Consider the following 12,575-nt stretch of genomic DNA (forward strand, 5'->3'; position numbering starts at 1 on the left):
ACACACACACACAGAGATGGAAAGCGTATATACACACCTGCAAGGAACAAACATATGTCTGTACATACTGTGAGCAGGCGAGAACCAGCCTTTTTAATCCCAATTTATTAATTCAGCAAGGAGCTCATTTGGCCTCTTTCTATCTGCAAGAGAAGTACCAGCACATTGCCCAGCAAACAGCAGACAGAAGGGAACTGCCTGCCATTCATGAGAGGCATACAGCTTGATATGAAACCAGAACACAGAGAAATCCTCCAGTGCACTTAAAGGACCACAGTGTAAAGAGAACACTTCACTGGGAACCCAGATGGTCTGGGTTCTGGTCCCAGTTCTGCCTCCAAGGGACTGTGGGGCCTTAGGGAACTACGTCCTCTCCCAGTTCCTTCACCCATAAAATACGAGCACAGACCAGGTGAGTTCTGAAGCCCTCTCCAGCTTGGAAATCATGGAACTCTACAAAAGGACAACCACCAAATGTCCTCATGCTTTGTCAGAGTAGTTATGTCTCTCTCCAAATAATTAATGACTATTTAAAAGCTTAACACAGTTAGTAAAGATGGTAGCATCCACCACACAAACATGAGCTAATTCTGTAACTGATCAGAAACTGATGTGGAGCTTTGAAGAGCATTTCTGATGATAGTGCTAAGGACTCGGAGAACCAGCTACTGCTGGATGCTAAGGAATCATTCCCTGCTTTCAGAGGCAGGGGAGGACTTCAGTTCCCCCCATCTCTACTCCAACAGAACAGTCCTGCTGTTTCCTGTTTTTCTTCACTTAGGCCTTCCTTGGAGGTTCTGTTTGGACAGAGAGATGCATGGGGAGAATGGTGAGATGAGTGCTCCAGGGGTAAGAGGTCAGAGTGGAAGAATGTAGGCTCTGCAGTCAGACACACAGGTAAAGCGCGGGCTCTAGCAATGATGAGCTGGTGACTTGAGCAGCCCAAATAGCGTCTCGAGGCCTGCGTTATCTCATCTGTACAGTAAGCCAATGTTCCCTTCCTTCCACATTAGAAGATTATGTGAGGACTCACATACCTGGACACAAAGAACCTTAGAACAGTAGTGGATGACATTGACACCCCACCCCAGTACGATGGGTATATCTTTATGAACCCTCCAGATTTCCAGAGCTTCCACGTCAAAGACAATGAGAGCAGGAGAAATAGCATCTATTCTATAAAATGCACGTATACATGACGGTGAGAAATTCAGGATGGTCAGGAATGCAAGATACTATAAACAGTCTATTTGTCGTACTGTGGTTTGGTGACACGGGCTGTCTCTGGAATCTTTTAACCAAAAAAAAAAAAGAGGCCAAGAAATGAATTATTTCTTTTGGACAAAAGCTAGAATAACTAAAGGCAGTCATGAGCAATACATCAAATCAGTGCCTCCATTAGTAAAACTGTTAACACTTTAATAGGTACGAAGCGAATCACTCAATTAATTTCCCACATGCTGAAACAGGTAACAATACATTTATCTGCCAGTATTATACTCTCCATATCATATATTTCCACAACTGTTAGCAATTTTATTCAGCATAACGGGAAATAAGTTGCACCTCATGGATTCAGGGAAAGAAAGTGGCCTGAGGTCTGCTGCCAGCTGAGCAACTTGACGGAAGAGGTTGCATTTTTCTGTTTTGGTTCTGTTTGTTTTTTCCTCTTTCCCTCTTAATCACTTCCAATGCGTGTGCAGAGTGCTCAAAGTCAATCAGTGAGGACAAACGAGACCTCAAGGATTTCTGGGCTAGTGTTTTCCACACACGAGCTAGGATCCCACAGGAAGTGACCGTAGCGCCACAGAGCTCCAGGGCAGTGAGGGACCTCCAAAGGGGTCATCAAGTCCATTCCCCAGCCTCAGGCTTCACTGAAGGACCCCAGCTCCTCCCAAGCCCATGTCCTTAATAATCTCCTTGTGTCTGAATCCAGGACCCCAAGCCAAATCTCCCCTGCCTCATCAACGCTGTCATTAAGATAACGCCACGTTCAATCCCATGGCCTCGAAGCAGACTCAGCTGGCGAAGCGAAGGTCAGTGAACAGCATTCCCATGAACAACACGACGGAAGCACACACCAGTCCCAGATCACATTGTCAAAAAAATCGCCTTCCCTGCCAACAATATTTCCAAGAGCTATTGAGCCCTCACCTGTGGACAAGAGAAAATCTCTCTCCCCCAGCTACCCTTTGGTCCCAAGAAAGAAGGGGCCCCTCTGAGGCACTAGAGGAATACTACCTCCCTGAGAAACAGTAAATGCCCAATGCTTTCCTGTTTCTCCTTTTTTAGCTACAGACCTGCAGAGGCCCCACCTTGTAAATAAAACATCTTCCAGGAGGCCCGAAATCCTCCCCAGGAACGTCACCATTGGACTATGTATGATGCTGCTTTATTGGTACAAGAGCCATCTGCCTGAAATCACCTTTCCAATAAGGTCCCCTAGGCTGGGTTACAGGAAGACCCAGCTTATACCCAGTTCTACTTCTTGTTTGGCCAACAGTATATCCATGGAAGAAATCCTGGTGTGAGATCCCTCCTGCATTCTGAACACATAGGAGGACTTCCTCCAGGGTCAAAGAGTACCCAACAGGTGAGGCATAACTCCTTGCAAAGAACAGTCAGTAGAGGGCTTACCTTGGGCTTCACTACCTTCATGAACGCCCCTCTGACCAAAGCTTCCTCTCGTTCTTGTTTGGTTACTTTACGAGCATCCAGAAACTTCAAATTGGGCAGCTTGTGCAGAACAAAGCATCTGGAAGAGAAGAGTCAGAGGTAACTCAGGAAGACTGGGGTGACAGCCTCAAACTTTCATGCAATTTGTCTGATGAGCAGAAAACTACACCATTAGGTCTTCAGAAGTTTAGACCTTGGTTCCTGCCTCTCCTCTCTTCTTTCACAAAGAATGAATAACCACTCTGGGGAAATCCAAATGGTTCTATTTTACACAGATACACAACTAAACTTTCAAAATATACACCAATGGTTGCTCTTGACTCAAAGGTAGATACACACACACACACACACACACACCTGGATTAGCCAGTAAGATCCTATCAACGTGTTTACATTCTACCGTTCTGAAAAATGAACCCAACATCTTTGCTACACAAGAAGTTCTCAGTGAAAATAACCTACAACCTGATCATACCATTAATGCCATCTGGATCATTCTCATCTCTGAGATAACAGCACATCTTCATTTTGAAGCTGAGACAAGAACCTTTAATTTGCCATCAAGATAATAATAATAACCTGGACAACTTTGGGATAGCAGTAAGAAACACATATAGCTGAGAAATGCTCCCTTGAGGAATCCAACAGGGGTTTTGAGGACTTTTTTCTCATCATCACTGAGTTACTTCTACACTGGAACTACGAAGATTATCTCCATCAAGGAGAAACGAGGAAAGTTGGTTTCTAGGGGATATTGATAGCCCCCAAAATGCTATATGGTCTCCATCCCCCTGGAGAGAGTCTTTGGGATTCATTACAGCCTCCAAGGATAACCCAATGACTGACCTCTTGTGTGATGAACTATCAAGCAGGTGTATGGAGTTGACAAGAAGACTTGCCTGGCCAGGAGACAGGTACATAAACATATAAATAGATATATAAAAGATATAGACACCTGCCTATATGTCTCCTTCCTCAATGGTAGTCACCAACCCAGATGCTCTCCATCAAGCCCCCATACACCATCAATCAAAGGAGCAATTGTTTAGACCCTGTCCTGCTTAGGAAGAAGAGTTGAGGACCCAACATCAAGAGCAATAAATCATTTCCATGGGAATCTGACATTTTCTCCCTATACCCAGCCTCCTCCGTACCCACTCATCTTCCAAATCCCAACCTGCAGGAAGTTTTCTCCTGCACCCGCAGCCCACATTGCTTTCTCCCTTCTCAACATTCCCAGGAGGCATTTTCAGCACCCTGCAATTTAACATTTTATTTATTTATTTTTGCAGTATGTGGGCCTCTCATTGTTGTGGCCTCTCCCGTCGTGGAGCACAGGCTCCGGACGCGCAGGCTCAGCGGCCATGGCTCACGGGCCCAGCCGCTCCGCGGCATGTGGGATCTTCCCGGACCGGGGCACGAACCCGTGTCCCCTGCATTGGCAGGGGGGATCTCAACCGCTGTGCCACCAGGGAAGCCCCCATTTTATTGTTTTTTAATTGCTTTGCTGGTGTTCAGTTAATGTCCTCACCTAAACTATAAGCTTTTTGAAGGCAGGGAGCAAGTTTTTTTTTTTTTTCCCTCACCCTCACACCATTTAGGAAAGTAGCATTAGAACGGACTCCATAAAATACCAGTTCATTTCAGTTGCACAAATATTTCTTAAGCACCTACTACGTGCCAGACCCTAGGTATACAGAGGTGATTACAACATGGTTCCTACTCTTAAAAGAGGGTCTTAGTGTAATGAGGAAGAAAGACTCACCCAAAGAAATTAGAAATCAGCATAGGTAAGTGCCAAGTTTGAGGTTATACACAAAGTAGCTTTGGGAGCACAAAGAAAGAGGAACAGGAAATCTCAAGAAGGCTTCAAAGATCCAAGCCCTAAAGCAGCCCAAGCCCTACGTGTCCCCTGCATTGGCAGGCGGACTCTCAACCGCTGTGCCACCAGGGAAGCCCCCATTTTATTGTTTTTTAATTGCTTTGCTGGTGTTCAGTTAATGTCCTCACCTAAACTATAAGCTTTTTGAAGGCAGGGAGCAAGTTTTTTTTTTTTTTCCCTCACCCTCACACCATTTAGGAAAGTAGCATTAGAACGGACTCCATAAAATACCAGTTCATTTCAGTTGCACAAATATTTCTTAAGCACCTACTACGTGCCAGACCCTAGGTATACAGAGGTGATTACAACATGGTTCCTACTCTTAAAAGAGGGTCTTAGTGTAATGAGGAAGAAAGACTCACCCAAAGAAATTAGAAATCAGCATAGGTAAGTGCCAAGTTTGAGGTTATACACAAAGTAGCTTTGGGAGCACAAAGAAAGAGGAACAGGAAATCTCAAGAAGGCTTCAAAGATCCAAGCCCTAAAGCAGCCCAAGCCCTGAGCTTTCTCTCAGTACACGTGTTACTTGGGGTGTGTAGCAGGCCTCCCTCCTCAGCAAAGCCTTGGGTTCCCAAGGCCAGCTTCCCCATTCATCAGGTGGTCTCACATCACCCCATGGCCTCGCATGTGCTTGTCCAGGTAAAAGATTTAGCTGATCACTCAGGTGCCAGAGACAACAGCTTAGAGGCCTCTGATCACAGCCTTCATATTACTCTTTTTTAAAGTCAAAATACTCCAAATTCCCTTGTGTATCCTTTTCCTCCCCTGAAACTTCCACACCAACATCTGAGGTCCTGGAAATTTGACGATCTACTTCCTGCTTCCTTCCTGGCCTCAAACTATGCACTACCTTCTTTCCTGCTTCTCCCTGAGCATTTCCCTCTCCCAATGTGGCCTAAGCTTACCCTAAATTAGAAAAGCTCTACAAAGGCCCAAATGACCTTTCTATCCTCCAGGAGAACTCCCACTGGCCTCAGTCAGTGTCAGAAAAAACTTCCATCTTCTGCTTGTAGCAGCAAAGTCTTGATGACAACAGATTCTTTCAAATAAAGACACGTACAGATGGAAACAATATGTCAGGAGTGACGCTCAAAGGAGTAAAGACACCCACTAAGTGTAGGGTGGGAAAAGATGAATATTCAGGGGAAGAAAACATCAGTATTAGAAAATCAGCCAATGTTTAATGATGGAATGAAAGATGTCTTCACAGGGCTGGCAGGAACCACGGTGACAACAGACAGCACGTTGTCATTTTGCCCCACTTTGGATCACAGCCCTAAAATCAAAGGAGAGAGAGAGAAGTGCTGGCTTTTAAGCTAGTTAAAAATTTTAGATGACAAAGAGCTGCTGTTTTCAGAGCACTCTTCTTTTAGAACCAAAGAAATACCCATGGAATAGGCTGCCAGTTACCCCTGTAAGTAGAGGTGACTTGACTCCCATCCTGTTGGCCAGCCTGGGGTTTCCAGGTGGTCGATGCTTAAAGATGTTTGAGAGGCACTAGGAAGGCTTGTCCCAGATAGTTCAGTCGGAAACTCAGCTCAGGGCCCAAAGTTCGTCTCTTAAGATATGTCTTCTTTCATTTACTTACATATTCACTCACCCAACAAATAATTAAGAAGCTGCCACCTGCCAGGAACTGCACTAGGTACCGAGAATAAGGTGATGCACAAAACAGACAAGGTCTCTACTCTCAACGAGCTTATATTCTAGCACAGTTGTTCTCCAGGTTGAGGGGGCATCAGCATCCCCCAGATGCCTTGTTGAAACACACATCGCAGGGCCCCACCCCTAGAGTTTGTGATTCACTACATCTGGAAGGAAGTCTCAAATTCACATCCTAATAAGTTCCCAAGTGAGGCCGATGCTACTAGGCCTGCTGTGAACCACCGTGCAAGTGAAAATAACATCACGAGGAATAACCGTTTTGGAATTAAGAGGTTGGTAAGGCCACCAAGAGTCTCCTTTCCAGTTCTGCTAATGGTCTGTCCTGCTCCAATGTCTGTGGTACCCAGCGCCCAGACAGCAGCCACATCTACCAGACCTTCCTGCCCCTTGGTGGTTTGGAATTGGCTCCAAACATTACTGCCAAGAGGTAAGTCCAGTGGGCTTTCTGCCTGCCTGTCCCATTCTGGTCTTGGGAGATCTATTTCCCTTTGTTCTAGGTCATGTCAGGGTGTCAAAAGCTGCAGCTTCAATCCTGAGTATAATACAAGTTTGCCATAAAAATACAAGAGAGGATTCCCGAAGCCACAGAATGAAGGCTTTTACAATATCAATTCAACCCTTGTAAATTTAATCCAGGGTTATTTGTTGCACCAAAATCTCTTTACTGTGATGTATTACTTAGTTACTGGGGGTTATCACAGCCATATCCTAAAGTTGCACAGTACATAAAACATTTCAGTTAACAATGCGGTAAGGTTAACTCCCCCAGATAACCTGCAATCACCAGGGCTAGTCCAGATGACATGCCTCTGTCAGCTTCCACGAGCTATTGATGGTTCAATCAGTTTGTTTTGAAGGTAAAGTACAACAAAAGGGCAGTAAACTTATTCAGGCTGTCAACAGGGGCTATTGGGAATGGGGCTTGCAGGTAAGTAATTCTGGGTGTTTTAAAGCTATTATCAAACAGCAATGGTTGAAGGAAGAGACAGCTACTAATAACACAGAAGGCAGCCATCATAAACCACTTTATGGCAGAAACCCCCGTCTATAAATCCTGCAGCACCCGGAGACAGCTTCAGATTTATAAAACTGCTTGTTAAGCCAGGGCACTGCTTAATGAAAAGAGATCTAAGTTCTAAGGCTCAGGTCCCCTGCTCCAGAGGGCAATGCCAACTTTCCTGACCTTCCCAAGGTGGCTGGGAGAAAGCCGCAGGGCTGGGAGGGGTAGGGAGTGAAATCAGGGGCCCTCCTGGCTGTGATACGGAAGGTGAGGTTATCAAGAGGAGACCAGGGACCCTGGGAAGTTGTTCAAAGACCCACCTGTCTCTGTCTGCTAACAGATTCTCCAAAAGTGAGAGCCCCACACAGAGCTTTTCGGGTTCTCTCTCTTTTCATAGAGGATCCTCCACTTCCTGAAAGAACTTCTCTTAGGAAGTAACCGGTTACCTACAACTGGTAGGGGGGACAAAAGGAACAACAGAAAGGCTTTTTTGTTTGTTTATTTGTTTGCTCCCAAATCAATTTTCTCTACCGAAATCCCAAAGCTCTGGCATTTTTCATCTAGACTTCAAAGGGAAGGGAGGATGCTCTTGTCTTCTGCCCACATCTGCTTCCCCAGGGGATCCGGCTGTTCCCCAGGCCCTCTGCACAACCACAGGAACACCAAGACAGATCTCCGATGTCTGCTCCTGGGGCTGGCTGCCATGTTTCATCCTCTGAGGAGACTCTACTCAAGAAACACCACATTTCCAGGTCCTGAGGGAACTGGATGTGGCATCACTGGGATTTTCCCCACTTCCTTCCTTTTACAGCACTCAATGCTTCTTCCTATTGCTTCTTGCTGCCTTCATGCTCCCATGCACGGGAAGGGGGGAGACCTGGTGACTGGTGCCCCACCCGGGGGCCCCGAGGGCAGCAAGGGGTGATCCATGAACTGCTCTCAAACTTTCACAAAGCTTAACAGAAAAGCGTGGACGTGCCAACAAAACATCAAGCTTCTTTGCTCTGGACTGGATGACATCAACCCAGTTTGGTTAACACTGCTTACCTCATGCTGATCAAAAGCACTGATCAACAGCTAAACGTCTCTGACGAATTTTGAAAAGTTAGCAGCGGCTTAAATGCGGCTTATGGAAGAGACCAAAGCTTTCAAGTGTTGGGGGGCGGGGGGGGGAGTGGACAAAATGACAAGAGGGAGGTCTTCCCAACAAAAAGCATGGGGACTAACAGGGCAGAGGGAAGAGCCCAGGCTCTGGGCTTCGCTTGCTGTGTGATCCTGGCTCAGCCTCTGCCACCTTCCTGAGTCTCCATTTCTCCATCTGTGCCCTGAAGGGAAAGGGCTACATGCTGCCCCCCGCCTCTTTTAAGCTTTAGCTGGCTTGAATTCCATGTGCCTCCAAGTTAATTTACAATAAATGCATCCATATCCTCCTTTCTTATTACTCCAATTTCCTTGTCTAACCACCCCTTCACATCTCCAGGTGAAGGAGAACCGTGAGGAAAAGTCAATAAAGACCACAGAGGGATGAACAAACACTGTGAGTGGAGAGATGACAATGCTGTCTAATGAGCTGAGGTGAGCTCACCTACAGCATTAATGAATGCCTGACGACCGGCCAAGGCCAGCTGACTTCCCTCACCGTTCACCGGCAGCGCGTTTGAAGTCTCAGTGCAAACAATACACCCACAGGACAGACCAAGGCCCTCGACAGAGGGTCACCAGCAATTACGCTGTGGGCTTCTGTCACTTTGATCTCTGGGTCATGACCTTTGCTTTCTTGTGATCTTCAAAGCCCAGATCGCAGATTAGCTGGAAAATGCTCACTGGGTTATGTAAGCCACAAGTTTTACAGCTCCTCTATGGCTGGGAAATGCTGGTAGCCCAAGACGGCCAGCAGACGATGGCAGGTCCCTCCCTCCTTCCCCTTGGCTGAGTGAGACAGACACTGGGCAGGCCCCAGGGCTGCTCCCTGGGAGGCAACAAAGAAAGGGTGTCACGTTTTAAATAATTTCAAGTTGTAAGGAATACAGAGGGGCCTACTGAGGAGGAGGGAGGAAGGAGAAGTCAACCAGAGATTGGAGTGGCAGGAGAGAATGAAGGATTTAGTGACAGAAGGATTTAGTGGAGGAAGGGGCACTAAGAGACCATGAAGACCAACTCCCTTATTTGATGCCTGAGGTCTAGCACTTGTGCACCATTGACTTCCACTCTACTGTCTTTCCTGCAGTAAGAGGAAAGAAAAGAATGACAAAGGAAGACAAGAAATAGACCGTCCTGGGCATCCAAGTTCCCCATACTTGATTTATTGTCTGGCCAGTATTCAAGTCCACCGGAGGCCCCAAGGGGAACCTTAGTACAGTGGTGACACCCTGGCTCATCTCGGCTTCCCCATCCTTTCCTGCCCCAGTCCTGAAGGCTGCTGGATCTTCAGGTCCAGCACCTCCATTCAACATTCATTCCAAAATAGCAGCCCACTGTGTATACATGGCAAAGCAAGGGCAGGTTTCCGTGCCTGTAATAACACGGTGAGCTATAACAGCTCACCATGTTAACAGCTATGAGCTGTGATGAACGGCACAGAGAAACCCAAGGCCCGGCTTAGCTCCTGCCCCAGCAGGACCAGGGCACCGCTCAACAACGTGGGAGCATGTTCATGCTCACTCACGGATTTAAGGGGCCCATTTTACTGTTGGGACGTGTGCCAGGAAAATCCAACTGGGTGCACAGGGGTAAGTGAGGAAGGAAAAGGGGTGATGTGGGCGGGGAGGGGAGGAAAGCATCAGTAGAAACTGAAGCAACTGTGGGTCCATTTCCAATAGCTCCATAAATCTGGTCACTTCCCATTTCTGGTCCAGTGGTCCACCATGTGACCTGAAACTGGACTGACCTCTCTGAAATCAACATATCTCACGGAAATGAAACAAGAGACGTACTTGTTTTGATGTATGGCTGGGTGACATATTATAAATACTACCTCACATAACCACAGAGGATGCCAATCAATGTGAAATTTTTTTAGACAGCACTAAATGAACCATGGGTTCTTGCTTCTGAATACACTCCTTTAAGGCTCCTATTACTGCTTAAATGATTAATAGAAGACATATTGTCAGAAAATGTACTTAAAGTGAAAAACAGTAAACTGTAGAAATATCATTCATTTTTTAAGCAATTTTCGAGTGAACATGTCCCATAAATTTACATAGAGGCCCTACTATTAGGCTCTGGGTAACAGCTAGAAGGAAGGCTGACCTCACGCTTTGGGGATGAAGGGCCAGGAAAATATTTTACCAAAAGGAAACAAATGGTGGCTACACTGTTTTGTAGAAACCCAAATGTCACAGGAACTCAGGATTCAGAAGTCTTACTGTGAAACTCTAAAATTTCTCAGGGGCAAATGAAGCACAGACTCCAGGATGAACAAAGCAGGGCTGCTGACAGACCATTGAACAGAACTCCCTCATCCACCCATTCATCTCACCCAAATGCAAGGGTGACAGTGCTTGTTAAAGCAGAAATAAAAAATAAGTATAAGAAATAAAAAATCTAGAATTGCTAGAGAACAGGGCTGCCACTCCACTCAAGCATCAGAGGCCGTGCAGTCGATGTATAACTGGATGGGCCCACATTGAATGTTCCCTCCACTGTTCTTAGTTCCTGTTTCTCTCAGAGGGTGAGCATTTTGCCGGTGTTGTGGGTGACTTACAGATTTTCTAAGGTAGTTCTGACCAGATGTGATTTCGGCTGTGTGTGGCCTCTGGAATCCAGCTCCTCATGGCAACCTTGACATATGTGCACTAACACACAGCCTCCTCAGCCCCAGCCCTCCACAGCTTCCAGGGGTTAACAGACCTGGAGTGGGGAAGGTGTGCTTAGAGGGTACCCAGGCCAGCCCAGGAGAACGATCACTGTTCTACAATCAAGCCCTCCCTAAAGAATCATGACCCAACGACCAACACTTGGGTAGATTCTGCAGGATAGTTCCTTGCTTGTTAACTGCATTTGTTGACATCCAAGTGGATCTAATTCTAAATAGGCAGTGGACAGCCAAGGTGCCCAAAGGGCCCTGCATTTCTGTACAAGTACTCAGCTTCTCAGATGGAACAGTAATTTCAAGCCACCTCCTGTTAACAGTTACCAAGTCCCCATTACACAGCCAGCGCTACTTTCAGTATTGATAAGGCTTCAAAGGGCAAGAAGATGCAGTCCTGACTTTCTGGAAGCCATTCTCTGGATGTCAACATATATGAAGTAGTCAGAGAAATATACATGATGGAACATATAAAATGGTATGAGATGGTCAAGGGGGAACTGTAACTGCTTGGGAGGACAGTATCTCAGAACACCAGAGCCGACAGGGACTTTAAGTATCCCTTAGTCCAGTAGTTCTTGACTGAGCATCAAAGTCACCTGTTGACTATTTTGTTGCATTTGGCACTAAATGAATCAAAACGCCTTGGATGATTCACAAGTATAGCCTTGGTTAAGGGTCACTGATCTAAACTGTCCTCCCCATTTTAAAGGTCCCACTGGCAAAGCTGGACTCCACATCAGATCTTTTGATCCGACCCCTTACACCATGGATCTAAGTATTTTTTCCAATACGACTAGTTACAATAACAACAAAAATAGTATTAGCTTTTCTTTTTCCTTTACAACCTTTTCTTTGAGACTGAATAGAGTAAGGTGGAGTGGGAGATTTTCCTCACTCTATTACTCTCATTCTAAAAATAAAATGCACCTACAGTTCATTTCACATATAACTCCATGAATAAGTGAATGAAAGAATGAATGTGTGTGAATGTGTGCATACACACATGCATGTATATGTACATATATAAAATTTATTGGACAATTTAAAAGCATTAAAACCAGAAATCTAAAGAAAAAAGTCGAAAAACAAACGAGAATTTCCCAAACGATTACTGGTTTACTAAAAATGTTAACTGAGAGAACTTTCTTGTACCTCCTGACCCTTCCAAGATATATCTTATAATAAGTTGCTGCCAGAAGATAAAATGTTTTAAATGACCCCTTCGTAGCTGAAATCAGGCTGTTAAACTACTCAAAGTTGATAAGAGTAACGTTAAAGGAGAAAATTAAGTTCTAAGTGATTAACTTAACAGGTTGATTTAGAAATTTTAACTATTCACTCGCTGGATATTAACCATATTTCTCCTAATAGAAATCATATTCAAATCGACAGAATCACATCCCAAATAAAAATCTTCATGAGGAAAAAAGATTTAGTGCATTTCTTTTGAAGTAGGGATAGAGCTTTATTCTAAGACGGCTTAAAAATAGTCTAAGGAAAAAAAAAAAAAAAAAAAATTTAAAAATTCCCACAAAATT

At 45.2% G+C, this 12,575-nt stretch overlaps 1 protein-coding gene across 2 annotated transcripts in view; it reads right to left on the reverse strand.

The window, feature by feature from the left end:
* Positions 1-12,575, reverse strand: part of LRMDA (leucine rich melanocyte differentiation associated) — a 1,082,484-nt gene that overhangs the window by 469,598 nt on the left and 600,311 nt on the right. For both annotated transcript variants that reach the window (XM_024740463.1, XM_024740471.1), the window contains one exon: positions 2,638-2,755. In XM_024740463.1, coding sequence (XP_024596231.1) covers positions 2,638-2,755 — 118 coding nt within the window. The remainder of the gene's footprint in view (positions 1-2,637; positions 2,756-12,575) is intronic.

This window comes from Neophocaena asiaeorientalis, unplaced genomic scaffold (assembly GCF_003031525.2).
Source record: "Neophocaena asiaeorientalis asiaeorientalis breed wild unplaced genomic scaffold, Neophocaena_asiaeorientalis_V1.1 scaffold484, whole genome shotgun sequence".
NCBI classification, from domain to species: Eukaryota; Metazoa; Chordata; class Mammalia; order Artiodactyla; family Phocoenidae; genus Neophocaena; species Neophocaena asiaeorientalis.